Genomic DNA, 25,469 nt, shown 5'->3' on the forward strand with positions numbered 1-25,469 from the left:
TTTTATGTTTTTGCAAATCTCTTTAATGTCTGGCCTCATAGAAGACAGATTCTTCTATCTGCTTCTGCATTCATTCTGTTGATACGTTGTTTTGGTTGAAGTATAGGAGAAAAATCTAACCCCACACAATTAAGTAGTTGGAAACAGAAAGTATTTTTAACAGCCTCTCCAGATACTTGAGGATATTCTTCCTTGATACTACACCAAGGCTTTAAAAGAAGTTTCTTAAAATTAATTGCAACCCTTCACCACTAGGCATCTCACAGCCAGCCTCCACACTGACGCTAGTGATGCTTTGGGGGCCTCTGGTCTGGGGGAGTGGACACACCGAGTTGGCCCTCTTCTCTGGCTGCAGGCTACCCCTCTTACTCCCATCCCCCAGCCCACATCATCACTCTCTTCCTCTCTTCTCTTTCCACCCCTCCTTCACATCCTTCCCTCTTTCTTCTTTCACCCTGGCTCTTTCTTCCCTTTCATTTTCTGCTCCTTTCTCTCCCTTCTCTGAGGGGATTTGTCTTCCTCCTCTTAGCCCCCACCTACTGTCCTTTAAAGGCCAGCCAGGCTAAAAGCCCTGAACATCGCTCCAGCCCCCCACCTGACCAGAGTGACAGTGAGGCCCAAGGCCAAGCAGGCTGCCAAATCTGCCTTTAGTGGTCAGAAAAGCTACAGGAGCCAAAGATAGAACCCAGGAGAAGGCACTGCCTTAATTCTCAGCAACACCTGGCATGGCTGAGCCTGGCCACTGTGAGCTGGATAACCCAATAGTTAATAGCAGAATTAAAGCACCAACTCGGAAATACTGTGGTAGAATGAATTGCTTTTAATCACTTAGGTGGTTTTCTTCTTATATTCATTTTTAATTATGATGGATAAGTGGCAGAGTCCTGAGGTTTTGAGACACAGCTTCTTTATCACTCCTGTACAAAAGAGAAACGCTGGCTCCGCCTTAAGGCCCTCCAAGGCTGCAGCAGTACTATTGATCACTTGTGCAATGCCGGGTATTCAACTTGATGCAAGTCAATACATGCATCTGCTAAGCTGATACCTGCTACCTAAGAGGGGTCAAAAGAAAGAGACAAAAGGGGTCACCTTGCCTCAAGTTTAAAGCCCCCTTCTTTACAACAGCATACTCAGGGCGCGATGATGTTCATCTTCTGCTGAGATAAGGGACAATTAAGTCAGATGTGCTGTAACTTTTTAACAAAATGCAAAATTGGTACAGAGTAATAATTTTTTTCTTCCAGTGTAAATTCAGCTTAATTTTGTTGGTTGGTTTGTGTTTTGGAAAACCCAGTTTTTTGAACACTATCTAAACGTAGGAGATAGAAACATGTTACTTATGATCTCTACTCTTGACAGCATGGAATGGCAGCTGGGAAAAACAATGGCAAAATAAGAGGAAGATGAGCACCAATGCCCCGTATAGACCCTATTTGGAAATCCTGGTGACGTAGTGGTTAAGAGCTATAGCTGCTAACCAAAAGGTTGGCTGTTTGAATCCACTAGGCATTCCTTGGAAACTCTGTGGGGCAGTTCTACTGTGTCCTGTAGGGTCACTGTGAGTTGGAACTGACTTGATGGCAACAGGTTTTAGATTGTATACCTGATGGGGGTAAAGTGAAGGGAAGGGTGTAGGCCAGGCCTGGTTAAGCCAGGTCCAGAATGGAGGTATGATTTCGAAAAACAGGGAAGAGGGCGACAATTCCAGGCAGAAGAATGGTAACAGCAGAGGCACAGAGAAGGCAAAGTACAACATGTGCCTCAGGCATGGGCGAATCTGCTCTGGGCTGAGGGCTTGCAAAGCAAGTAGCAAGACAGTTTGGAAAGTTAGGTTGGGGCTAGCCTGGAGGCCTCATATCACAGTTTGGACTTCAGCCTAAAGGAAATATAGAAATATTCAAATTTTCTCAACAGGGCTTTGTGACATGGAAGAAAGTGGTAGTGTATATACAGACAGATAGCACAATGATGTTCAGGATAGGGTGGGGAGGATGAGCCTGGAAGATGGTTCAGGAGGTGCTTACTTTAGCAGTTCTAAAAAGCAGAGACCAAACACCTGAATGTGGAGTGACAAGGGCGGAGAAAGACTTAATTTGTCCAACACATCTACAGGCTACAAAGGACTTTCGCTTACATCATCCCATTTGACTCCCAGAACAATTGCCACATCTCACAAGTAAGAAACTGTGGCTCAGAAATGACACTTTCATCTTTGGAAATGCTTCTTTATTGGTTTCTGGGACACTACGTTCTCCTCTCATTACGCCTTCTTGGGGCTAAAGGTTTTTTTCCTCTGTGTTCCTTGTTAAATAGAGAAGTTCTCTCCTTTTGTCCTGCTCCACCCTCTTATTAGGTGGTCTCATCCACTCTCACGGTTTTAAATCATAATATTTTAACTGACGGCCAAATCTACTGTGCAGAGCTCAGATCTCTGCATTGAACGGCTGACCTACTCATACATACCGCTTGCCTAAACTCTCACTCATCAAACATGTCCAAACAATTTTTACCCAAACCTTGCCGTTTCTCCTGTATCCGCTATTTTCTTAAACCATACCACCATGTAGTCAGTCCAACAGTGATCAAATAGTGGTCCCCGTAGCTTCTCTTTGGCTCAGTTCAAATAATTTTTTGCTTGTATAAAACCAAAAAAAAAAAAAAAAAAAAATTTTTTTTTTTTTTTGTATAAAACAAAGAATGGGGGGAAAAAGGCTTGAGGGCAACCACTGAGAGGGAGGAGCAAAATCCGCAGTCCTAGGATGGAGCAATGAGCCAGCAGAGACTGTTGGGAGAGAGGAGGTTGGTGCTGAGTTGTGGGATAAGGCTGGCAAAAGCCGCTGCAGCTCAGAGGTATGTGAGTCCTAAACTCTCGATATATACACATCTTAGCTAATTGAGGAAGCCGTGGTGGTGTAGTGGTTAAGTGCTACGCCTGCTAACCAAAAGGTCAACAGTCTGAATCCATCAGGTGCTCTGTGGAAACCCTATGGGGCAGTTCTACTCTGTCATATAGGGTCGCTATGAGTCGGAATTGACTCGATGGCAATGGGTTTAATGGATAGCTAACTTAATCACATCACAACTTAGAAAAAGCAAGCTTAAGGAAATTTCAAGAACCCAGATTTTATCAGCAGTGTTATTTTTCAGTACTTCGGTTTTTGATTCTTAAGTCTTATTATACAGTCTTGATCTCAAATTGAATCAAATCTTTCTTTGAAAGCATAAAAGGTTTAAAATGTGAATTTGATTGATGCTCACAAGAATCGTGTATGACAGACAAGCCAAGTATATTATCAGTCTAATTTTATAACTCACTCACTCACTCACTGATTTGTTCAAACATTTATTTGGCAGCATTAATGTGCCAGGCATGGTACAAGGTGCCGGAATATAACAAAGAATAAGACAAAGTCACTCAAGGAGCTCACAGTCTAATGGCAAACTACTGAGTTAATTGAGGCACAGAGAGAGGTAAATGATTACCCAGTGAGGTAGAAATGGCTAGGTACTTGGAAATGTGGGGCTGTAGTGGAGACAGGGCAGGGTACAACTTATTATAAGTAAAACCACTGACTGAAGAGCAAGGTTGCAGACTTACAGAAACATATTACAAAATCTGCTTACAAAGAGCTTTAAAATAGGTTCCAATTTTCACCACCGTTGAATTGATATCTCGCAATGAGTTAAGCCATCACCTAACAGCCTATACTTGGTCACTGAGCCTTAGAGTGTGCCATCAGTCTAATGGGATACAATAATCCTGTAGGTAGCTTGATATTAAGAAGTATCAGGCTCCAATTTTGGCACTGGAAACCATATTAAAATACTTTAATTAAATCCATGAATTTTAAATGTATAGCACATTTTTGATACTTCTACATATAGAAGTTTGAAAAAAAAAATCTTCTAACCCTCATTCAGAGGATTCTAATAAGTTATAAACACCACAGAAATTAGAGGCTTTGTCAGTTACTTTCCATATATACATTGTTTTGGCTGTACAATGGTGAAAAGCTTCACTTAGACATTTCTGATAAGTAATCTAACATTATACAGATATATACAAAGACATCACATTCAGATTCATTTGTCTATACTTATCCAATTTACAACATTTAAATGCAAATGTGAACCAGTGTAAGGCAATTTCTTTTGTGATTTATGACACACGATCTTTGAAGGAAAGGGGAGCATCCGCGACGAACCGTACATTTCAGTCCTGACCATCTGTCTCAGTGACACCCTTTGTGATGAAGTTATTTCAGTAGGCAAGGTGTCTGTCTCACGGGCAAAAAGCAGTGCATAATTATAATAAGAGTTATTTTCAAATGCTTAAACCATAATTATCCAGAAATTCAAGCAGTGAACTGCTTAAAGAGATTACTGGCCTTAATGCTACTGATGAGGAAGAAGATCCTACTGGCCGCAGTGCTGCTCCTAACTGGGCACGAGAAGTTCACAGATGATTATTGCTGAGAACCAAATCTGATGCGCCATTCTTCCACACCGGATCTTCCAAAAGAACTTAGTACACGAATTCTCAAATGCTATAGGTAGTCAGTTGCTTACTTCAAGCAGCTCTTCACTGCTGAGGAGGATTTTCTTCTGCTAAAGAGCATACAAGAGAGAAATCCTAAGTGAAAGTCTGAAAGGCAGACGAGTAACAGAACACACAAATCAACTGCTAAAAACAAAAACAAAAAAAGATCCGTGGTTACAAATCCATATTCTCATGGCTAATTAAAACAAAACATCACACGAATAAATGATCTGAAACATGTACTTGAGGGCATCTAACAGAGAATGTGGACAGCCTTCCCAAAACAGAGACCACCACCAGCTGGCACCACCACGGTACTAACTTTAATTCTAAGTTTTAACTGAGACCAAAACTAAATAAAATTTAACTATATTGTTAAATTTTTTAGAAATATTCTTACCTACAGTTAGGAATGACTTTGTAGTATTTAAAAAACATTTGTAATGTTTTTATAAACAGGAAGAGTAAAATCATTTATAAGGCTATAAACACACCCATAAAATCATATATATTTGAAAACCTATTAGCATCTCACATTGTCCAGTAACAACACTGTTATGTTTACCTTTCTCAGGGTGTTCTGGAGGCTTGCTTTTAGAGGAAGAGGTCCCTACGTCTTCAGACACTTTGTTACTTGTATTTTCCTGTTCTACTTCACATAAATAAACATCAATAGGCCCTTTGGTGCTCCTTATGTGTACTGTGATAGAGTCCTAGCAAAAGACACGCAAAACACAAAGATGAATAAGAGAATTTTCATTAGTCGTATTTTTTCACTTACTAGAACTAGAAAAGTTTTGAGAGAACTTTCTGACAATTTAAATTCAGGTATTTTCTTTCTACCATATATTTGAGAAAATCACGTATTTGGCTTTAGTCACATTGATCCACTGGTCAATTCACACAGTTAAAACAGATATTCATCAGATAGTAACATTTTCAGAGTCATAATGTGAAAAGCCTTTCTCTCTTCAAGGACTTAACTCCTTTAAGAGTCCATACTTGAGAGTCGGAAAGTCAGTGTTCTGATGACACTGAACTCCAGAGCATTCTACATTCTCAAATTGTAAGAGGGTGCTTAGACTTCAGACCACCGCAGAGGGCCTGAGCTAACTGAATGGACCATTCCTTGTCCACTTTAAATAACTCTAAGAGGAAGAGATCAAGTTAAAATACACCTCATGTCATTTAAAACACTGAGAAAAATTCAGAGTTAAGATAGTTACATAAAGGACTATTATTAACTAATTATGATTATTCACATCCTTTGCCTTCAGATTACTTCTATTTACTCAGGGTTAATTAAAATACTTTTCCCATGAGATCTCAGCAGGAAATTGGCCGTTCTGCTCTGAGAATTGTTAAATTCTTAAGGAATGATCCCTGCTATAAATGATCCTCTGCCAGGCACTGTTATAAATGATCCTTTTCCTTTTTAATTGTGAGCTGGTTCAACTGTAGCCTAAAACCTGCTTTCCCTTTCATGCTGTGATGCCGGGGCTAGATACTGCAGACACCACTGCCCCTCACCTCCAGAGACACAGCTAGCAGAGGGTCTTGGAACCCCATTTGCTAGCCTTTCTATAGCTTGCTGGTACCAGAGAAGTAGACTAGAGAACACGTGTGCTCAGCTTCGAGGATGCCAGTTCAGGTCTGGTTGGAATAGCGTACTTTACAAAATAAATCGACGTGTTGCTCAGAACCGGCAGACTGAGGACTTGGCTGAGGACTTTACGTTCCACTAAATCTGGGGTTGACGAGCTTGAGTAAAAGGTTACAGAGTACATTATTTCTGGCTTTGTGGGCCACACTGTCTCTGTCTTAACTATTCAACTTTGCCACTGTAGCATGAAAGCAGCCACAGGCAATATCTAAACAGATGAGCATGCAACTCAGTTCCAGTAAAATTTTGTTTATAACAACAAGTTGGCCAGATTTGACCCAAGGGCCTTGGTTTGCCAAGCCCTGCACTAGATCCAGATTGCTGCCCAGCTCTCTCCCCACGTCTTCTGTAGTCAGACTCCACTGAACAGTGTACTCCCATCTACTCCTCTCGCTTACTTCTCCTAGTGCAGAGAACAGCTGGCTGAGAGGACGCATGTGCACCGACTTTTAAATGGGGCTCAAGCCATGGGGGCCATCGAAGGCTCAGAAAGATTTGGCCATTACAGTCTGAGGAAGCTCAAAGCAGGGGAAAAAATAAAAGCTCATCAATAACTATAAAATGAACTATCATGCCCTCAAATAAGGGTGTGTTGAAAGATTACTGGTTACTTATCTTAAAAATGGAGTTTAAATACCTGTGAAATGACTCATATGAAACATAAATTTTGCTTAGGAAATGTGGAATATATATAAATCCAAATAAAAAACCAGGAAACATCACCAAGAAGTCACAACTAGGATATGACTGAAATAAAAGAAAGCTGGTATCTAATCAATTTATAATAAACTGTCAAGTAACAACATGGGGTTTCACTTGGACAATGGTCTGCTTGGAATAAAAGGAAAGGTGGACAAAGAAGTATCATTCAATATGAGGCAAGCATAACCCTATAGCAATGAAGGGGACATCACTACAAGCTCCGGTGGGTCTATCAGGCTGCCAGAAGTTGATGACTTGTCCCAAGACTGGCCACATCCCTTCGTTCTGATTCCATCCTTACCAAGCAACCTTCTGATGACAATTATCTTTCAATAGAAACTTTCCTGTAAGGGAAAGAATGTGCTAAGCAGCTGGCAGCTGATAAGAATATTTTCATTTACACAGCAATTTTATTTTAATTTTAAAACTTAGTTTTCTAGGTTATTCATTAGTCTTTTATGAGTTTGGTTAGTCGGTTAATTATCTAGGGCCTTGGCTGATACCAGATCTTACTTTTGGAACCTCAAGTCTTAGGTCAATTCTTGGTGATTCCTCTAATAGACATTTTAACACAATGGTTAAGAACACAATCTACGAAACCAACCTATCCGAGTTTGAGTCCTGGTTCTACCACTTACTGTGTAATCCTTGCAAAATTAATCTTCTGTGTGTCAGTTTCATCTTTAAGAAGACATAATGACTACTTCATTTGTTATGTTAATCAAAACAGGCTAAAATGTGTGAAGTGCCTTCAACAGTACCAGGTACATAGCCAGTATGTAGATGTAACGGTTAAGTTACTGTGATCGCTTAAAGCACAGCCTAGGCAACTGGCTGGCCCCTGCTTTAAAACACTTGTTTAAATGCTTTGCTACCTACTTCTCTGGGAGCTGGAACATCCAGTCTGGTTTCTGCGGGAGCTTTAACTGCAATAACGATCTGTTCGTGGAAGGCTTGAATGCTATGAATATCTTGATACGTCACGTATGCTAGCGTAGAAATCAGTCAAGGATCTGCAAGCAGAGTGGTCCTTACTTGGGAGTCATTTATCTCTTACAACACATGAACGTAAGTATGATGTTAGAATACCTTTAGTTTCTTTGAGATAAAAACCTCAAAATTAAGGGAGGAGAGCAGTCAGTAAAAAACGATTTCATACACAATTCTTGTATTTCCTAAAAACAATTCTTGACGTTTTATAAATTGTTTTACAATAATTATGACTCACAGAACTTCTTTAAACTGTATTGTTGTGATTACGATGAGAATTTCTGGAGAAAAGGATTAGGGGAATCTTAGTCCACTGGACTCAAATCCCTACCCTATTCCCTATTCATTGCTCCATCTTGCTATGAGCACCTTTGGGAAAAAAACATTCAGTTTTGATGAGAATCCCCTAAACTGGAAGAGGGGGAAAATCTGTAAAAAGCAGAAACATCTAGAAAACAAGTTTCTCAGGACTATACTGTATTCATGGGATTTCCCTCATGCCAAATTATTTTCCACCTCATTACCTGAATGCTTTTCATCTGATTTCACTGTGTTGCCTCAAATTCTCCTAATTAAGTGATTACTGGATTTCTCTAGTATTCTTTTTTTACTACAAAGACTTTTGAGAAGCTATGGGGATGTTAGCATTTATTTTCTTCTAATAATTATTGCGGGAACAGGAATTTTGACTGACGTACAGTGGTTCAGTAAATTTGAAGAATGGAATGGCTCAGAATTAATGGTACCCTCACAGAGGGTGCCACACGGGGACCAGAGCAGCATAGCCTAGAAGGTCAAGTACCAAAGAAAAGTCTTCCCCATCTTGTCCCACAAAGACACTGAGCTTAACAGCAGTATTGACACTCAGCGACATTAGGCTCCTGTGGACTACAATGGCAGTTTAAGTGCGTTTTGATGGCAATCCATTCTGTTTCAGAAACTTTAGTTCACAAATTAGGAAACACATGAACTTCACACAAGCCAACAAATTTCCTACTGTCTTTATATTAATCAGACTATAAAGACAGAAAAAGAAAGCTCCACTACTTTAATTTTAAATAGAAACATTAACCTTGTTACGTCACTGTACTGTGCAGGTCATCAGTGCAGAATTTAACCCAAGTAATCTTCACACGAAGATGCTAAAGGCAACGGTATACCATTTGTGTACACCTGCGGCTATACTACTTTTACTTGGTCTAGTTTTGTATCTTAAATATATAAATTAAAACCCCAAGCTGACACTACTAAACTGTTTTGGAAACAGCAATAAAATATAGAAATAGAGTTAAAGGATATCTTTCATTTTCTTTGTCGTCTGTTAATTCAAACAACTGCTGAGCACAATCCTTGATTAATTCATCCAAAGCATCTTCCATTGCTGATAAGTCAGAAAGTTCCTCCTGCAGCTTCTTTTGCTGGGGTATTGCTCCAAAATCACTAAGATCAGATCCTCTTTAAAAGAAAAACGTTATTTTAAGAACCGCCATAAATAACATCTAAGACATTTAAAAAAAAAGGTAAGTTAAGGTTATTGGCACTTCTCCAAATGTTCATATTAGGTGTTTTCCACCATGACAGGAACCAGGTACTTCAACCTAACTCCTGCTTTCTCTTTAGCCTAGACAGCCACTAACCTTCCTGGATATAAACTGGGTTTTGTCCCCATTTACAGTTTCTAGCCTTAGGCAGAGATTTCTATACTTTCAAAACTACATTATAACCCTGATGAAACTGTAACAGTAGAGGAAGCTAATGAAGTAGAAAGGGCATTGAGCTAAGTGTCAGTGATACCTGTCCAAGCCCCAGCCCTACCATTTACTGCACGACTTCTGACAAGCTCTCTTTTAGTGCCTTAGTTCTCACATATGAAAAACAGGCATGTGCTGGCTAAATGAGAGTTCCTCTGCTAAAAGTCCACGAGTCTATTTCTCCGTGCCGTGCATACACCACCTGGTTTTACTGGAATATAATGGCTATACATTAATCTTAAAAGATACACTCTCTTCAGTTCTTTCTTTCTACTCCAATATGAAACGACCAGAGCAACAACCGATAATCATTTTTTTCTTCAATATTTGTGGAAAATTAAAAGAGGAAAAGGTGTTACCATTTTACCTTTTGCTTGCTAGCTTTCAAATTTGATCTTGACTAGATTCAGAATACAATCTGATATAAACCTCTAACGTGCTTTGTAATGTCATTCAGTTGTTCCTGTGTGCCACAGAGTTGATTCCATCTCATAGTGACCCTACAGGACAGAGGAGAGCTGCCCCATATGGTTTCCTAGGCTGTAAATCTTTATGAGAGCAGATGGCCTGGTCTTTTTCCCCGTGGAGCAGCTGGTGGGTTTGAACCACCAACCTTGCAGTGACCGGGCCCAGCACTTAAACCACTGCACCACAGAGTTCCTCTGTCATTCAGTAAACATGTTCTAATTAGAATTTAATCTGTATTTCTGTATACTGAAAAAAGAATTTTAAAATAACCTTCCTTAAGAATGTTATGAAGATTTCTCTAATAACTACATTAATTACTTAGAATCAATTTATGATCTTTGTTGATTTTTCATCTGCCTAAAAGGTTCTATTTGACTACTGTAAGTATAACAAGGGAAACCCTGGTGGCGTAGTGGTTAAGTGCTAAGGCTGCTAACCAAAGGGTCAGAAGTTGGAATCCACCAGGTGCTCCTTGCAAACCCTATGGGGCAGTTCTACTCTGTCCTATAGGGTCGCTATGAGTAGCAATCGACTCGACAGCACTGGGTTTGGTTTTTTGGTTTTAAGTGTAACAAGCTTTCTTGTTCTGTGTGTATATGAATCTATGTATGTACGTATATGTGTATGTGCCCACGTTTAAAAAAATCTTCTAAGGTCTTTTTTCCATGGAGTTCTTCCTAATCATGTCTAAGTCTACTGATTTTTTCTGCTCTCCAGATCATAAAATTCCCCATCTTCCTTAAAGTATACTTTACATTCATGGCAATGTGTCTCCAAGTGTGATTGACAGCCGGCCTGCACTATAACCATCTGGGGTAGATGTCAGGAATGCAGATTCCTGCTATCTCCCAGAACTACTGAATTAGAACTCCTAGGGTGGGAGGTCTCGAGGTGCTTTTTACACTAAGATTTAAGAATCACTATTTTGGCTCCTGGAGTGATTTTCTCCTGATATCAATAATCACTGCAAGAGAGAAAATAGTCTTTTAAAATCTCCTATATAAACTCTTCAGACAGGGATTGGGCTGGACAAATGGGACAGACGATGATCCTGGTGAGGAGTGAGCTTCTTGGATCAAGTAGACACATGAGACTATGTTGGCATCTCCTGTGTGAAGGGGAGATGAGAGGGTAGAGGGGGTCAGAAGCTGGCCAAATGGACACTAAAAGAGAAAGTGGAGGGAAGGAGTGTGCTGTCTCATTATGGGGAGAGCAATTAGGAGTATACAGCAAGGTGTTTATAAAGTTTTGTATGAGCCCAACTTAACTGTAAACTTTCACTAAAAGCACAATAAAAAATAAAAATCTATATAACCAGATGTCCCCTTCTTATGATTTTCTGCAAGAAAATTTTATAGAATCCTTTTCTAACAAGAAGTCATATGTTACTTTATACTATCAAAACATTGCTGTTATCTAGCTTGCTTTAAAGAAAAAAGGCAATGAAAAGCTAGAAACCAACTCACATCCACCGAATATGGTTCTTAGATTTCTTTTCAACTAGGTCAATTCCATCTAAGACGTTGGTGATGTCATACACTCTCCGTTTTCTTACTCCCAGCTTGGTCGCAACTTTGTTTAAGTCGAGAATACCCCCAGGAGCAGATCGGACCAGATCCATAAATTTTCGAGTTAAGTAAACCAGGGACACATCAAAACGAGGCCGCTTCACTTTTAGAGCTTCTGCAAAACAAACACATTTGTCAAATATTAAATAACACTCCTTTTTCAACTTAGTTTAAAAAATCATTTACTTCCTCTTGATCAGTACACATAAACACATAAAGAAATTCTTACACACCGACCCAGTGCTGTCGCTCCTATAAAACCGATTTCTCAAATAGGGTAAAAAAAATTTATTAGTCTATCTTAGATCTAAACAAAGGCTTTTGATTTGAATGAAGTATTTGAAATAGGCACCAGTCCCATTTCTGATTAAGTTAAATTTCTCATTTGGTCTTCCAGTTCAGGAATTCTTAAAGCAAAGGCAGAGACTTGGCTTAAAAAAAAAAAGTTTCTTTACACGTCACAGTACAACCCTGTCTGATAAAGTTTCTGAAAACACCTATTCTTCTGTAAGAACAATTATGACACAAACCTTGAGGAAAAGTGGCATATCTGTTTTTTAAATATGTGTTACCCTATGGTAAGCTGACAGATAAAAAAAAGGAAAAAAAAACCTTTAATGCCCCAACTCATCTACTATGAAGACTTTGTCTTTATAAACATACATTGGAGCCCTGGCGGTGCAGTGGTTAAGAGCTATGATTGCTAACCAAGAGGGTGGCAGTTCGAATCCACCATCTGCTCCTTAGAAACCCTATGAGGCAGTTCTATTCTGCCCTACAGGGTCACATATGTAAACGTGTGTATAAATGTATATAGTCTTTTAAACAAAAACAGATCATGCCATTTTGTAACATGTTCTTTTCATTCCATACTGTGAACATCCTGACATGACAACAAATGTATTTCAACATTATTCTTAATGGCCACATAATATTCAACCAAATGGAATACTTGCTAAACTAATCCCAATGCTGGAAATTCATACTGTCTTTAACCTTTTACCATTTTGCACAATACTGTAACAAACGTCTGTGTAGCTCAATTTTTGTAAGCATGCTTGCTTCCTTTAGATGAACTATGAGACGTACAACTGCTGAGTCAAGGGTATTTTAAAGGAATTTTGATATATACGGCTAAACTGCCATCCATGTTGTGGGTTCTATCCACTTTGTGCGGTGTACGAGGGTCTCTTCAGCTCCTCGCCAAAAGTCAACATTATAATTTTTAAAAAATCTGTTCTAAGATTTTTAAACCACTAGTGTTTTGGTTTGCAGAGGAAATACTTTTTAAAAATAACTTAGTCGTCATTCCAGTGTAGGGTATATGATTTTTCTTTTTTTCTAGAAAAAAGTCAGTGTGCTTCAAAACAAAACCTCCTCCTATCTTCAGTTAGAAACGCCCTTACCCAGAACTTCTGCAATGTGACATTTAATTTAAAGACCTCTGGCAGTTACTCCAAGAACAAAAGCACATTTTTTTATAATACAAATGTCTTCCCTGTGGAGACCACTCCCATATTCAAGGTTCCCAAAACCCCAGTGCCCTTGAGCCCATTCCCGACTCACAGCGTTCCTATAGGAGAGAGTAGAACTGCCCCATAGAGTTTCCAAGGAGCGCCTGGCGGATTTGAACTGCCCACCCTTTGGTTAGCATATTCAAAGTTAAACAAGAATAAATAAGGAAATTTAAAAAAAGTTTTAAATTGGAAGTAGAAGAAAGTCACAATTCTACAACAAACCTTGGAAGATTACAAAATGAGAAATTCTAACTTATAAAGTATACATTTAGTTATACTAAATTACTAACAAAACAAGGTCTTAGAAGCTCAAAATAAGTACATTCCTATCATGTTAGTCATTTTACAAAAAACATATTAATTAAACACCTGTAACATAACAACTGCTCAAGAGGATATAAAGACAATTAAAAAGGTCTTCAAATTAAAGGAGTTCCATGGAGGAGCAATGAAATAAGTGCTAAGAGAGGCATCTGAAGTTACTTGAGAACATGAAATAAAACCTAACTGGAATGAGAAATCAGGAAGGCCTCCTAATGGGAGCATGCTGGGAACAGAGTATAGAAAGCTAAATAGGAAGGTGTTTTTTCTCTCACTGAGGGAAGGGAAGAGGCTACAGTGAGACACAGGAAACATGTCAAAACACAAAGCAGCATTTGAGAACACGGTGTGTTCAGGGAATCCCCACGTAGCACAGCTTTAGCAACGGATGAGGAGAGGATTGCACGCAGATGGGGCTGCAAAGGTAAGCAGGAAACAACCTTGAAGGCCTTGTCCCACTGATCCATTCTCCACCGCCTTCTTCCCTCTGAAGTATGAAGTGGCTTATAAATTTTATACAAATAAGTAAAATCAAATATATGAAGAGTCGTGGCTTTCTCTACAGGTGACAGGGCTGAATGATACCATAATCCCATTTCTGTGTAAGAAAAATCACATTGGCAGCAGAAATGGAAGGGGGCAGGAAGAACCTGAAAGCCAATCTCCTACTTAGGAGGCTACCCCACTACTTCAGTCTGGGAGAGAGGGGGAACCTGAACTAAAAGAAGCAGTCTGACACAGTGGTTGGGACTCTGGGCTCGAGTCAGACAGGTCTAGGGATGAATCCTAACTCTGAACAAGTTATATATAACCTCTCTGCCCTCAGTTGATTGGTCTAAAAAATATGAAGATTGTTGTTGGGTGCCGTCAAGTTGATTTTCGACTCACAGCAACCCCACACGACAGAGGAGAACTGCTGTAATCTTTACAGGAGCAGATCTCCAGGTCTTTCTCCCATGGAGCCTCTGGGTGGGTTTGAACTGCCAACCTTTTGGTCAGCAGCCGAGTGCTTAACCATTGTACCACCAGGGTTCTTTATAAAATATATTAATCCATACCAATATATTAAAGGGATGTTGAGATAATCCATGCAAAGTGCATAATACAGTGCCAGGCACTGCAGGAGCTCAATAAAAGTTAGATATTATAAGTCAGGAGGATAGGAGAGATGAAGCAAACGCTTCAAAGGTAAAGATGACCAAACCTGGTGACCAGCTGTGGGTGAGGCTGTGGAAGTGACTGAGGAAAAATGAATGGTTAGCATTAGAATTTGTATTTGGGCATCTGTATAGATGGTATTGATGTCCACTGAGATTAGGATCACATAAGGAGGATATTAGGGGTGGAATAACTTACTGTAAAGATTCCCAGAGAGATAGGAAACTATAGCAACTGATACTCTATCTCCTTTAAGTGACACCCTCAACATTGATCCATGGCAGAGGCCAAGAAAGAAAGAGTAAAGGGAGTTAAAGGAAACCCGGGGCAGCGCATAAGATTGTTCTCACGCTTCTTGCCAAACTGCTTTCAGCTCTGCTGATAACATGTAATTTCTCTCAGAGGAATTTTGGGAAATATTCTTAAACCATAGACTGTTCTATTTTAAAATGACATACTTCCAAAGCAATGGGGGCATAAACTAGCATTTGTACGCATTATCCAGACCATAACCTCAGTAGTTTTAGCTAAAATGTCAAACTTTGCATTTCAGTGCAAGAATGATATACTTTATTTAAATTTCTCAGCAGCTCACATACATTTAGAACGAATCATTTTAATCACATAAAGTTCAAGCTACAAGACTTAAAATCTACTCAGAAGTAAACTTACTTCTCATGGACACATATTGTACGTTATCTTCTAAATTAATCCTTATTTTTGACGGCTGAAAAAAAAACAGACAAAAATTTAACTTAGCAATCTAAAAACAACAATCAAACGGATACCATTCTACTGGAGAGGATAAACGGGTTTTTGCTTTTGTTTTTCTCCCACTCTCTGGTAGTAACTTGGGTGTGAGAGAAGCAGTCATTCTTCCAAACTGTGTCTACTCTAACGGTAATCACATCTGACAATGCTCATAGATTTAAATTTCCCAAATGGCTAAAGAATAGACAATCGGAACATCTCCAAAATAAAGCACGGGCTTCCATAAATATAGAAGTAGTAGCTGAAGGAGAGAAAGAGAGTGAAGAGAAAATACGAACACGAGAATTTATTACTGTTTGTCCACCATCAGGCACTGAGGATAAAAAGGAATACAAAATGATTAAGACACTGACACTGGAAAGCTCGATGGAGGTGAAAGATACGTCTGAAATAACAAATGCTCATTTCTTGCTGTTTCAGCATAAATGGCTCCAAAATTTTCTTCTCAGAAGCTTTTATATGCAGCCATACGTTCCCATTCTAATTAATGTAAAACACAACAGCATTTCTAATAATGGAAAATAATGCATATTTTGGATAACTAGAAACTTTGATATTAAACTAACAAAAAAGTTTCCCAAATTCTTAAAACAACCAGGACATTTGTAGTAGCTCCATTATCAAGGTTCACCATTTTCCTGGCTATTTAGAGGCTATGAAAGTTTGCATAAACTGGAGATAACACTTGTAGTACACTTAGAAATCATTTTTTACAAAATAATACATAATATAAAACCTTAAGATGAAACAGTGTAAACAGAAACCCATGTTAATGTCATGCTTAGAATGAAGAGTATATAATGGGAGAGCCTGATGTCACATGCCTCCAGACAGGCTATGATCAGGTTCAACTCTTGTCTAAGGGAAAAACATTAGCCCATACGGCAAAGCTGGGATAAGTGAATTCCACAGGTACGATCAGAGAAGAATAAGAACCAACAAGAGTACTAGAGGTGTGCTCAGAGAGGACAATCACAGAAGGATTCACAGGGAAGGTGACCCCTATTTGAGCCTTGAAGGAGAACCTAGACTGTGCCTGGATAATGTGTGGGGAGGGAAGAGAAAAATAGGTTTTCCTGGCACGGGAAATGAATGAACAAAAGGCATGGAGATATAAGTTGCTGGGCACATTTGGGAACACACCTGTGTGTCCCGTGTGACGTGACCTCTTCTGAAGCTGGAAGGGTATGCTAACACTGCACTCAACATGGAGGACCACAAAAGTCAGGTTAAGGAGTCTGGACTTTATTTCCTTAAAAACCAGTGGAGAATCACCAAAGATTTCTGAACAAGAACATGACAGACTCAAGTTCATGGTTTAGAACTGAGTATGGTAACAATGTAGCAAAAGGACTGGGGGCATGGGGAAGCCTGAAGGCAAAGTGATAAACAAGCTCTTTGTTTATCAGTGTTGTAAATTCTTGGTACAATGATTTCCTTATCGAGTATGACAAGATGACAGCATCTACTGGCAAGTTAACTTGATCTGGAGTAACTCCACCGAAACAGAATTCTACTGTAAAACTAATTTAGCTTTTAGAATTTAAATTTAAAAGCAGACCCGCTAGGGTATGAAAACTAGAGCTGGGAATGCCTGTTTAGGCGGCAGAGACTATGTCTGGCTAACTCTCGCCAGCAGTGCTTACAACAGTTGAGTTGCAACACGATATTCAACAGCAAAACATGTGAAGCATTCCTTCTAAGTCAAACGCAAAGTATGGCTGCTGTCCATGCCATTTTTACATTTAACTCTTCTGTGAGACAGAGTCTAACTAAAATCTTCCCATATAACGAATCTATTGTAGCTAGATTCTTAAATGAAAAAAAGTTCTATCCTTATAACATCTGAAACATCTCTTACTATACCCTAAGTTGCTAAATATATCAAAACAAAACAAAATTCGCTGCTGTTGAGTCGATTCTGACTTATAGCGACCCTATAGAACAGAGCAATACTGCCCCATAGGGTTTCCAGGATGCGGCTGATGGATTCCAACTGCCGATCTTTTGGCTAGCAGGCAAGCTCTTGACCACTGTGCCACCAGCACTCTGCAAATATATTAAGGCCTGTTTTAGAAGTATTCCGTTCAGCCCGTTGATGTGTTGCTTATGCATACGTAGCATACTGCTTTAATTACTGTAGCATTAGAATAAATTTTATGACAGTTGTTAGCGCAGTCCTGAAATTGTAGGCAGAAGTGGTTAACATAGCACAGTTCACAGGTGCCTTGCTGCAGAGAAGCTTCTGTTCTTACAGTGGCAGGGCGAAGCCCTACATGTACAATACAACCAACCTGTTGCTGCTGAGTTCATTTCAACTCATAGTGACCCCATGTGTGTCAGAGTAGAACTGTGCTCCACAGGGTTTTCAATGGCTGATTTTTCAAAAGTAGATCGCCAGGCCTTTCTTCTGTGGTGCCTCTAGGTGGACTCAAACCCCCAGCCTTTCAGTTAGCAGCCAAGTGCGTTAACCATTTGCACCACTCAGGGACTCCATACAATGTAACCGTTTCCAAATCCAACACCTCTATCTGCTACCCAAACATTCTAGAAGGGTACTTTTCTGCTCTACATACTACCCCTGACTCTTACCTCCTTATCTAAACTACTGTCATTCACAGGTTGGCACAGGGCTAATACCTGAATCACACACTGGCTATACTGATAACTGTGTGGAAACCAAACCCCAAAAACATTCATTCATTGTTTTTTCTTTGAATATGAAGCAGTATCACTTTATCTTGGAGGAATCACAACGGTATCGCCGTCACCTCTCAGGGCCAGGCATCCCAATATATATAAATAACACAGGTCCCCAATTCCGGAGTCTTCCAAAGCTCCCATAGCACTGACACATTCATCTCCGTTATTTTCAAAACGGTTCTTGGCTTAAGGCTGGGTCCAGGACTACCAACTACATGACATCTTAGTTGCTGGGACACCCCATCTTTATCTGTAACCTAACATAGCGATAGCACTTTCCTGCTCATTTCTAAGCTAACGTGAAGATTAAATGAAAAATTTTATAAATTCTGAAATACTATGCAAACACAAGAGGCTATCAGTATTGTTTTCCTTTTTGAAGCAGAACAGTGCCCAGCACACACGGGGCACCTGGTAAACGTATGTTAAAATAATGTATAGAGACTGAAATAGTGCCTTGTCATAGGTGGCTTCAACTGATAAACGACCTAGAAATTATGAAACAATGAGTATTTTACAGACATAAGAACAGAGAGCAAAGACTTCCTCTTGGGTACACAATTAGTAACAATCACTGAAAAGAATACGAGTCCTCATTTTCTGCTTCCTAATACAGTATTATCTGGATGGGTTCAACCTGACGCTCAATTCTGGCAAGCCTTCACATCTACTCTAACTTTGATGAGCTGTGCATTAAACAGGTAGGCTAGGCACTTTTCTGGAAGTAGATAGAAGCGTGTATCTTATCCTTTTGCAGTGGCCTTAAAAATAGAATGTTTCCTCAGCCACAAGTTAGCTCTTAAAAAAAAAAGAAATGAAATGCCATCCTGCACTTGGCTTCAAGTCATTCAGGCGCTTCAGATCAGAGTAGTTATTCTGCCCATGGTGGGAGACTGCCTAGGCTCTGCACTCTTACATAGATGAGGAAACCGAGACATGAAATGGTATGGAAAGAGGGTCCCACTGAATGCTAAGGAACTGAGGTCCCTCCCAATGGGAGACTGACCATGTGAGCTCTTTTCAGGAACACCCATTTTCTTTCTAACTTTTTATTTTGAAATAATTTTAGCCTTAAAAAAAAGTTGCTAAAATAGTTAAAAAAAAAACTCCCACACACCCTTCACCCAAATCCTCCAAATTTTATTAACATTTTACTATGTTTACTTTATTATTTCTTCTTCTACACATACTTTTTTTTCTCTTCCTGAACCATTTGAGAATAAGCTGCAGTGTGTATTTCTTAAATACTTTAGTGTGTATTTCAAGGTCATTCTCTCACACAGCCACAATACAATAATCAAACTCTGTTCAAGCCTAAATAACCTTCAACAGACTGGTAGTAAAAATCTAGACTTTGAGGGCACTGCCAGTGATGGTTCAAAAGGAAAGGAGGAATGTTTTATCAGAAACTAGAAGGGAGATCCTTGTTATATAGTGGCAGAGTGTTTAGCAAGACCTTAGATCAAGGATTGTGCCCCTGAGTTCTAGTCAGTCACACAAAAATCCCTTTAAACAGATTAAGAATGGGCATCTCAGATCATCTCAAACAACAGGGCCTCGAATAGACTTAAGGACATTGTCCTTAGCTGTCCTACCAGGAGCCCAAGGTAGAGAAGGATTTATCTTGATGAAATTTGCAGGTGGGAGTTTTGTCTAATGAGTGAACAACAATGAGAATAACCGGAGACCTACAGTGGTTTTTAGAGAACTGCATCAGCAAAAACACTGACAGCTTGGACTGGAAGAGACAGAGACAATTCAAATGGAAAAAGAAGCTGTTGAACAACCAAAATTCTGCTGGCAGAAAGCAGGCTGAAAAAACTACTCAGCTGCAAATAGGTACTACTTTTCATGAAAAAGAAAGGAAGACTCACAGTGTGGAACCAAGAGCCCAGAGCGTAGAACAAAGAGCCACGGAAAATTATTCCCAGACCTTGAGACTTAAGAAACTTCCAACATTTGTCTTGCTAGACTTAAGAACTATTATGGACTAGTTACTCCTTTGTGACTCCCATTTTCCTCCTTTGTAAACAGGAATGTCTACTGCAGTTACTCTGAGTCTATCCCACCATTGTATGCTGTATGTGAGGGTCAGATAACTTACCTTCTTAGTTTCACAGGTCTAAAGATTCAGAGGATCTATGCCTGGGAAGCTTTTCTTAAAAAACACCTAGGGGCCGCAACCACACCTAGACCTAACTGAGATGAGACTCTAGACTTTAAGCCAATGCTGCAATGGAATGAACGTTTTCTAGGACCTTCAGAGGGAGTGAGTATATTTTACATGTGGGAGTAACATGAATCATCGGGATCAGGGAATGGAATGTCGTAGGTAGCCTTTTAGATGGCCTCTGATCCCTGCCTCCTGGTATTTATGGTCTTGTGTAATCTCCCTTCCTTGGGTGTGGACTGGATTTAGGGATTCACTTTTAATGAACAGGACACGCCAAAAGTGATGGGATGTCACTTGAGATTAGGTTTGGCTCCCACGTTGCTTGTGCTCTCTTGCTTGCTCTGAAGGAAGCCAGCTGCCATATTGTGAGCTGCCCTATAGAAAGGCACTAGTGGCAAGAAACTGAGGAAGGCCTTGGCTAACAGTCAGCCCTTGTTCAACATCCCTCAAGGAACTGAATCCTGCCTTCAGATGAGATTGACAGCCTCAAGGCAACCTCCTGAGAGACCCTGAGCACCCACTTAAGATACAGCTAAATTCCTGACCCACAGAAGCTGTGAGGTGATAAATGCTTGTTGTTTTAAGCCAACAATTGCGGAGTAATTCGTTATATAGCAATAGATAACCAATACACCAATCTTCAGACTTTATTCAAACGTGCCAATTGTTTTGTTAATGTCCTTTCTGGCAAAAAAAAAAAAAAAAAAAAAAAGCCCAGTCCAGGATCAAACATTGCATTTGACTGTCATTTCTCTTGAGTTTCCTTTAATGTGGAGCAGTTACTTAATCTTTAGCTTTCATGACTGACATCTTTGAAGGGTACAGACTGCTTATTTTACAGACTATCCCTCATTAAAAAAAAACAAAACAAAAAAAAACTGTTGGGTTTGTCTAAAGTTTCTTCCTTATTAGATTCAAGTTATGTATTTTTGGCAGGAATACCACAAAAGTGATGTGTCCTTCTCAGTCCATCATCTCAGTAGAGACATTTTGCTTATTTCTCCCATTACTAGTGATGTCAGTTTTGATCACTTAGCTTAGGTGATCTGTCAGATTTCTCCACTGTAAAGTTAGTATTTTCCCCTTCATAATAGTATCTGTGGGGAGATACGCAAGTATCCTGTTTCTCATAGTTCTGCCCACTCATACTGGCTTCCACTGATAAACCCTGACTGAAACAATTACTATGGTGGTTGCCAAATGGTTATTTTCTATTTCACCATTCCTTTTACACTTACTAATTGGCATCCTATTGTAAGGAAGACTTTCCGCTTCTAATTTATTTATTCACTTCAGTGTGGACTCATGGATTCCTATTTTATCCTGTGGGCTAAATTCTGTTATTTTGATACTCCAATTGTCCCAGATTAGGCCAATGGAAACCCTTTCCAAGTAGCTCCCATGAAAGACGCTTATCTACTTTCTCCAGCATCTCCCAAATGGTGATCCTCAGAGGAACATTCCCTCAAATTTCTATGAGTAAACCCACCCAGATGCCAGCATAGATGCTGCTGCTTCTAGTTCTGGCAACCCACCACTGTGGGGGCACTGTCAACGTTTCCAGTCTTTTTAAGGAAATCTTTTACTTAGAAGTTGTTTTTGTTGCTACTTGCTATCAAGTTATTACAACTCATGGTGATACCATGTGTGTAGAGTAGAACTGCCCCACAGTGTTTTCAAGGCTATGACCTTTTGGAAGCAGAACATCAGGCCTGTCTTTCCAGACGCCTGCTGGGTGGGTTCAAACTGTCAACCTTTTGGCTAGCAACTGAGCACTTAACTGTTTACGCCACCCAGAGACTCCTTACTGAGAGATCCCTCTCAAGTAACTTCCCTGAGGAGCTGCCATGGGAGAGTAGTTAAACCTTAAGACTGGATTGGCTAATAAACTTTCCGTTTTAATTCTCAAGTTATTTCTGTCCCTCATTTGTTCAGGTTTATTATCTAGCCTGTTTGTATGTTAGGTGGAAAATGAATGGAGAAGGCATAAGCCTCTAAGTTGAAAACCACTAAGTATGATCTCAGTGCTTCCCTAGGAACCAATGGCTCTTAATGGATGAATTGGTTTATTCTCTCAAGTTCCAAACTGGGATTTCACTACTGCTCCAAATCACACATCTAAAGGCCTTATTCTTCTATTCTGAGATCTCAGAGGCTAGCACGCTGTCCCTTGTCCCTATTACTTCTGGCCGAAGCCTGAAATGACCTCAGACGCTTCTTCCAAGGTGGAATAAGAGAATAAAAGATGAATCTCAGGGACTAAAATACGAAGCGATGCCTCAAAATTGGTTATACATTTCTCTTCACAAATGCCTCTTTCCCAATTCTCTGTTCTGGGTGGTAACATTCCTTCGAGAGCTTTTTGGAAACGCACCTTTCTCTGAGGTGACTGCGCTCTCCTCACTTACTCAGGCAACACCAAACACTAAAAAACCCTACAGGACAGAACAGAACTGCCCTATAGGGTTTCCAAGGAGCAGCTGGTGGAGTCGAACTGCTGACCTTTTGGTTAGCAGCCGAGCTCTTAACCACTGTGAAACCAGGGCTCCACCAAACACTCAGCAGTATACATAATCATCTCAGACAAAGAAAACAGCACATGTGATGACCTGGGGGTTAAGAAAGGATATGGAAAACTTTAGTGACTATAAGCAGTTCAGGATGGCTGAAAAGATAAACCCAGGAGCCACATTTCATTAAGGAGATTCTATTCTATTCTGAGAGCACTACGCAATCATGACAGATTCTTTAAACAAAATGACATGATCAGAAATATACTTTACAAAGATCATTATGGTTACTATGTGGAGAACATATGAGAAAGTGGGAGGCATGACTGGAAACAGGAAAACACTGCAATAATCTAAAAAAACAGGTAATGGTTAGAAGTGGTGAGTATTGCTGGTTAATTTTAATTGGATTGGGAGGATGAAGGGGGTCAGTTTGGAGATGGGAGACGGTAAGGATGATGCCTAAGATACTGGCTTGGGCAATACGGTGGGTGTGGTACTATTTACCAAGATAGAAGGTAAGCAAAAGCCCTGAAAAACACCAACATTTAATGAATGGGAAGGGGAAGATGAGTTTGCAAAGGAGCACAATGGAAGCCAGACAGGTAGATGGAGCACCAAGAATATGCGGTGTCAGAGAAGCTCAGTGGAGAGACTTTGGAACAAGAGAGAGTAGTTAATTGTGTGAAAGTTACAGGAGACGAGTGAAACATCTAATCAGAGTTAACAAGATGGATGATGAGCTTGGTTCCAACCCTTCAGAGGTGTGGGCAGGGCAGAAGTCCCAGAGCAGTGGGTTGAAGAGTTAATGAGAGGTGGGGAAGCGGACAAAGTGAGTGCAAACAACTATTTTAAGAAGCTTGTCTGTGAAGGGGAAGACATACAGCAGATGAAAGGGGATATAAAATTAAGGGACAGTCTTTTAAGACAAGGATCAGTTAAGCAGTCAAGAATTTATCATCTGGAGTCAGATATTCTGAGGTTAAATCAGGGCTCATTAGCTATCTTACCAGCTATCTAACCATGGGCAGATCACCTAACATCTCCAAATCTGTTTCGGCAACCATAAAACAAGAATAAGGAGCCCTGGTGAAGCTGTGGTCAATAGCTGGCTGCTAACCAAAAGGTTAGCAGTTCGAATCCACCAGCTGATCCTTGGAAACCCTATGGGGCAGTTCTACTTTGTCCCATGAAAAAAAAAAAATTTTTTTTTCAGTTCTACTTTGTCCCATAGAGCAGCTATAAGTCGGAATCAACTAGATATATCGCAGTAGGTCTGGTAACACACACGTTTAAGTGCTCGGCTGCTAAGCAAAAGGTTGGCTGTTAGAACCTACCCATCGGCTCCACGGGAGAAAAGACCTGGCGATCTGTTTCTGTAAAGATTACAGCTTGGGAAACCCTATGGGGCAGTTCTACTCTGCCCTATCGGGTCACTGTGAGTCTGAAAGAACTCCACAGCACACACCACTACAGAAAAAAAAGAATAATACTGTAACAGTGCCTATCTCTTAGGATTGCTGTGAGCAATTAAATGAGATAATATTCATAAACCATTTGACATGAAAACCGGGCATCTGACTGTTCAGTAATTGTTTAGCTATCACAAGTTACAGAAAGAAGCCAGCAGAGAAACTGAAAATATCGACCGAAATAGAAAATGACGGGTCCATCAATGTGCCCTGAGAACCCCAGAGAATAGAACTTCCAGTCTAGAACAAGAATAGACGAAATAAGGCTTCTGCAGAGAGGGAGCCAAATCTCCCTTCTGCTTTCTCTGTGAAACAGGACAGAAGCTAATTTACTGAATGGAGAGCTGTAGGGTGGGAAATGTGAGATGTGGACAAGGATTTAAACCTCTGCATTTAAGCGGGAGAATGCGAGAAGACGCTGAAGAGAAAAACAAATCTGCAGAGATGTACTGAACGGCCAGTTTAGGTAGACAAGCATGCATTTACCGTGCGAGGCTGAGCAGTTTTCTCTAAAAGTGCTCTGGAGCCCCGAGGGAAGAGCCAAAAAAGCTGACAACACATGTAGGAGCAAATAAGCCAGTCTGGTTCACAGTCCGTGATGGGCAGTGGGAGAGCCGGGAAGACGGAGGGGAAGCCCTGGGGGAGCTCATAATACAGACGACGGCCAGCCCGGCTCTCCTCCCAGAGAGGGCCCGGTGCCCGAGACCCTCCACCCCACGGTCCCGTGGCTTACCAAAAGGCCCTCCACGTTAATCGGGTCTCGGCAGCGGCGGCGAATGGTCTCCTCCGCCGGGTTCACGAGGAGGCTGGGCAATTTCCTCGGTGCCCGCTGCTGACTCATGCTGCCGAGCCGAGCAGCCATTCGCCCCTCGCACCCTGCGCACTCTCCCGCCTTCTCCCGCTCTGATCGAGCTACGCCTCCAACACACGGCTTTCCGGGGGCTCAGCGCGAACCAGATCCTGCGACTCCTCCGAGGCGCCGCCTGTCTAGGCCGCCCTACACACAGGAGCGTCACTACCCCCACGAACTTCAGCGTCGCTAACACAGAAGGGAGGAAAGGAAGGTGACCCACTACTGTTCAAGATGTCAGGCCCGCCATGTTCCCGCATGCGCGGTGCGCCGCCCCCTTTGCGCATGTCTGCCGCTGCCGCTGCCGCTGCC

At 40.6% G+C, this 25,469-nt stretch overlaps 1 protein-coding gene across 3 annotated transcripts; it reads right to left on the reverse strand.

Moving 5' to 3' along the window:
• Positions 1 to 25,469, reverse strand: E2F6 (E2F transcription factor 6). Of its 3 annotated transcripts, none has more exons than XM_049903885.1 (7): positions 25,041 to 25,466; positions 15,351 to 15,405; positions 11,581 to 11,797; positions 9,195 to 9,350; positions 7,785 to 7,899; positions 5,106 to 5,253; positions 1 to 4,605 (listed from the first exon to the last, which is right to left on the reverse strand). In XM_049903885.1, the coding sequence occupies exons 1-7, from the start codon at positions 25,167 to 25,169 to the stop codon at positions 4,583 to 4,585; spliced, it is 843 nt and encodes a 280-aa protein (XP_049759842.1). In that variant the 5' UTR covers positions 25,170 to 25,466; the 3' UTR covers positions 1 to 4,582. The 3 variants fall into 3 exon arrangements, with proteins under 3 accessions (XP_049759842.1, XP_049759841.1, XP_049759843.1); XM_049903884.1 differs by having other exon boundaries at positions 2,677 to 4,608; positions 25,041 to 25,464; XM_049903886.1 differs by lacking the exon at positions 1 to 4,605 and adding an exon at positions 7,207 to 7,249 and having other exon boundaries at positions 5,164 to 5,253; positions 25,041 to 25,469.

Source organism: Elephas maximus, chromosome 12, assembly GCF_024166365.1.
Source record: "Elephas maximus indicus isolate mEleMax1 chromosome 12, mEleMax1 primary haplotype, whole genome shotgun sequence".
NCBI lineage: Eukaryota > Metazoa > Chordata > Mammalia > Proboscidea > Elephantidae > Elephas > Elephas maximus.

Bases quoted from the DNA above. Each gene is read 5' to 3' on its own strand.
- E2F6 (XM_049903884.1), bottom strand. From the start codon at position 25,169: ATGGCTGCTCGGCTCGGCAGCATGAGTCAGCAGCGGGCACCGAGGAAA. The intron at 11,798-15,350 runs GTAAGTTTACTT...TTTGTTTTGCAG, and splicing joins ACAATATGTGTCCATGAGAA to AAGCTCTAAAAGTGAAGCGG. The intron at 7,900-9,194 runs ATATCCTTTAAC...ACTGATTTCTAC, and splicing joins GACGACAAAGAAAATGAAAG to GCTAGCATACGTGACGTATC.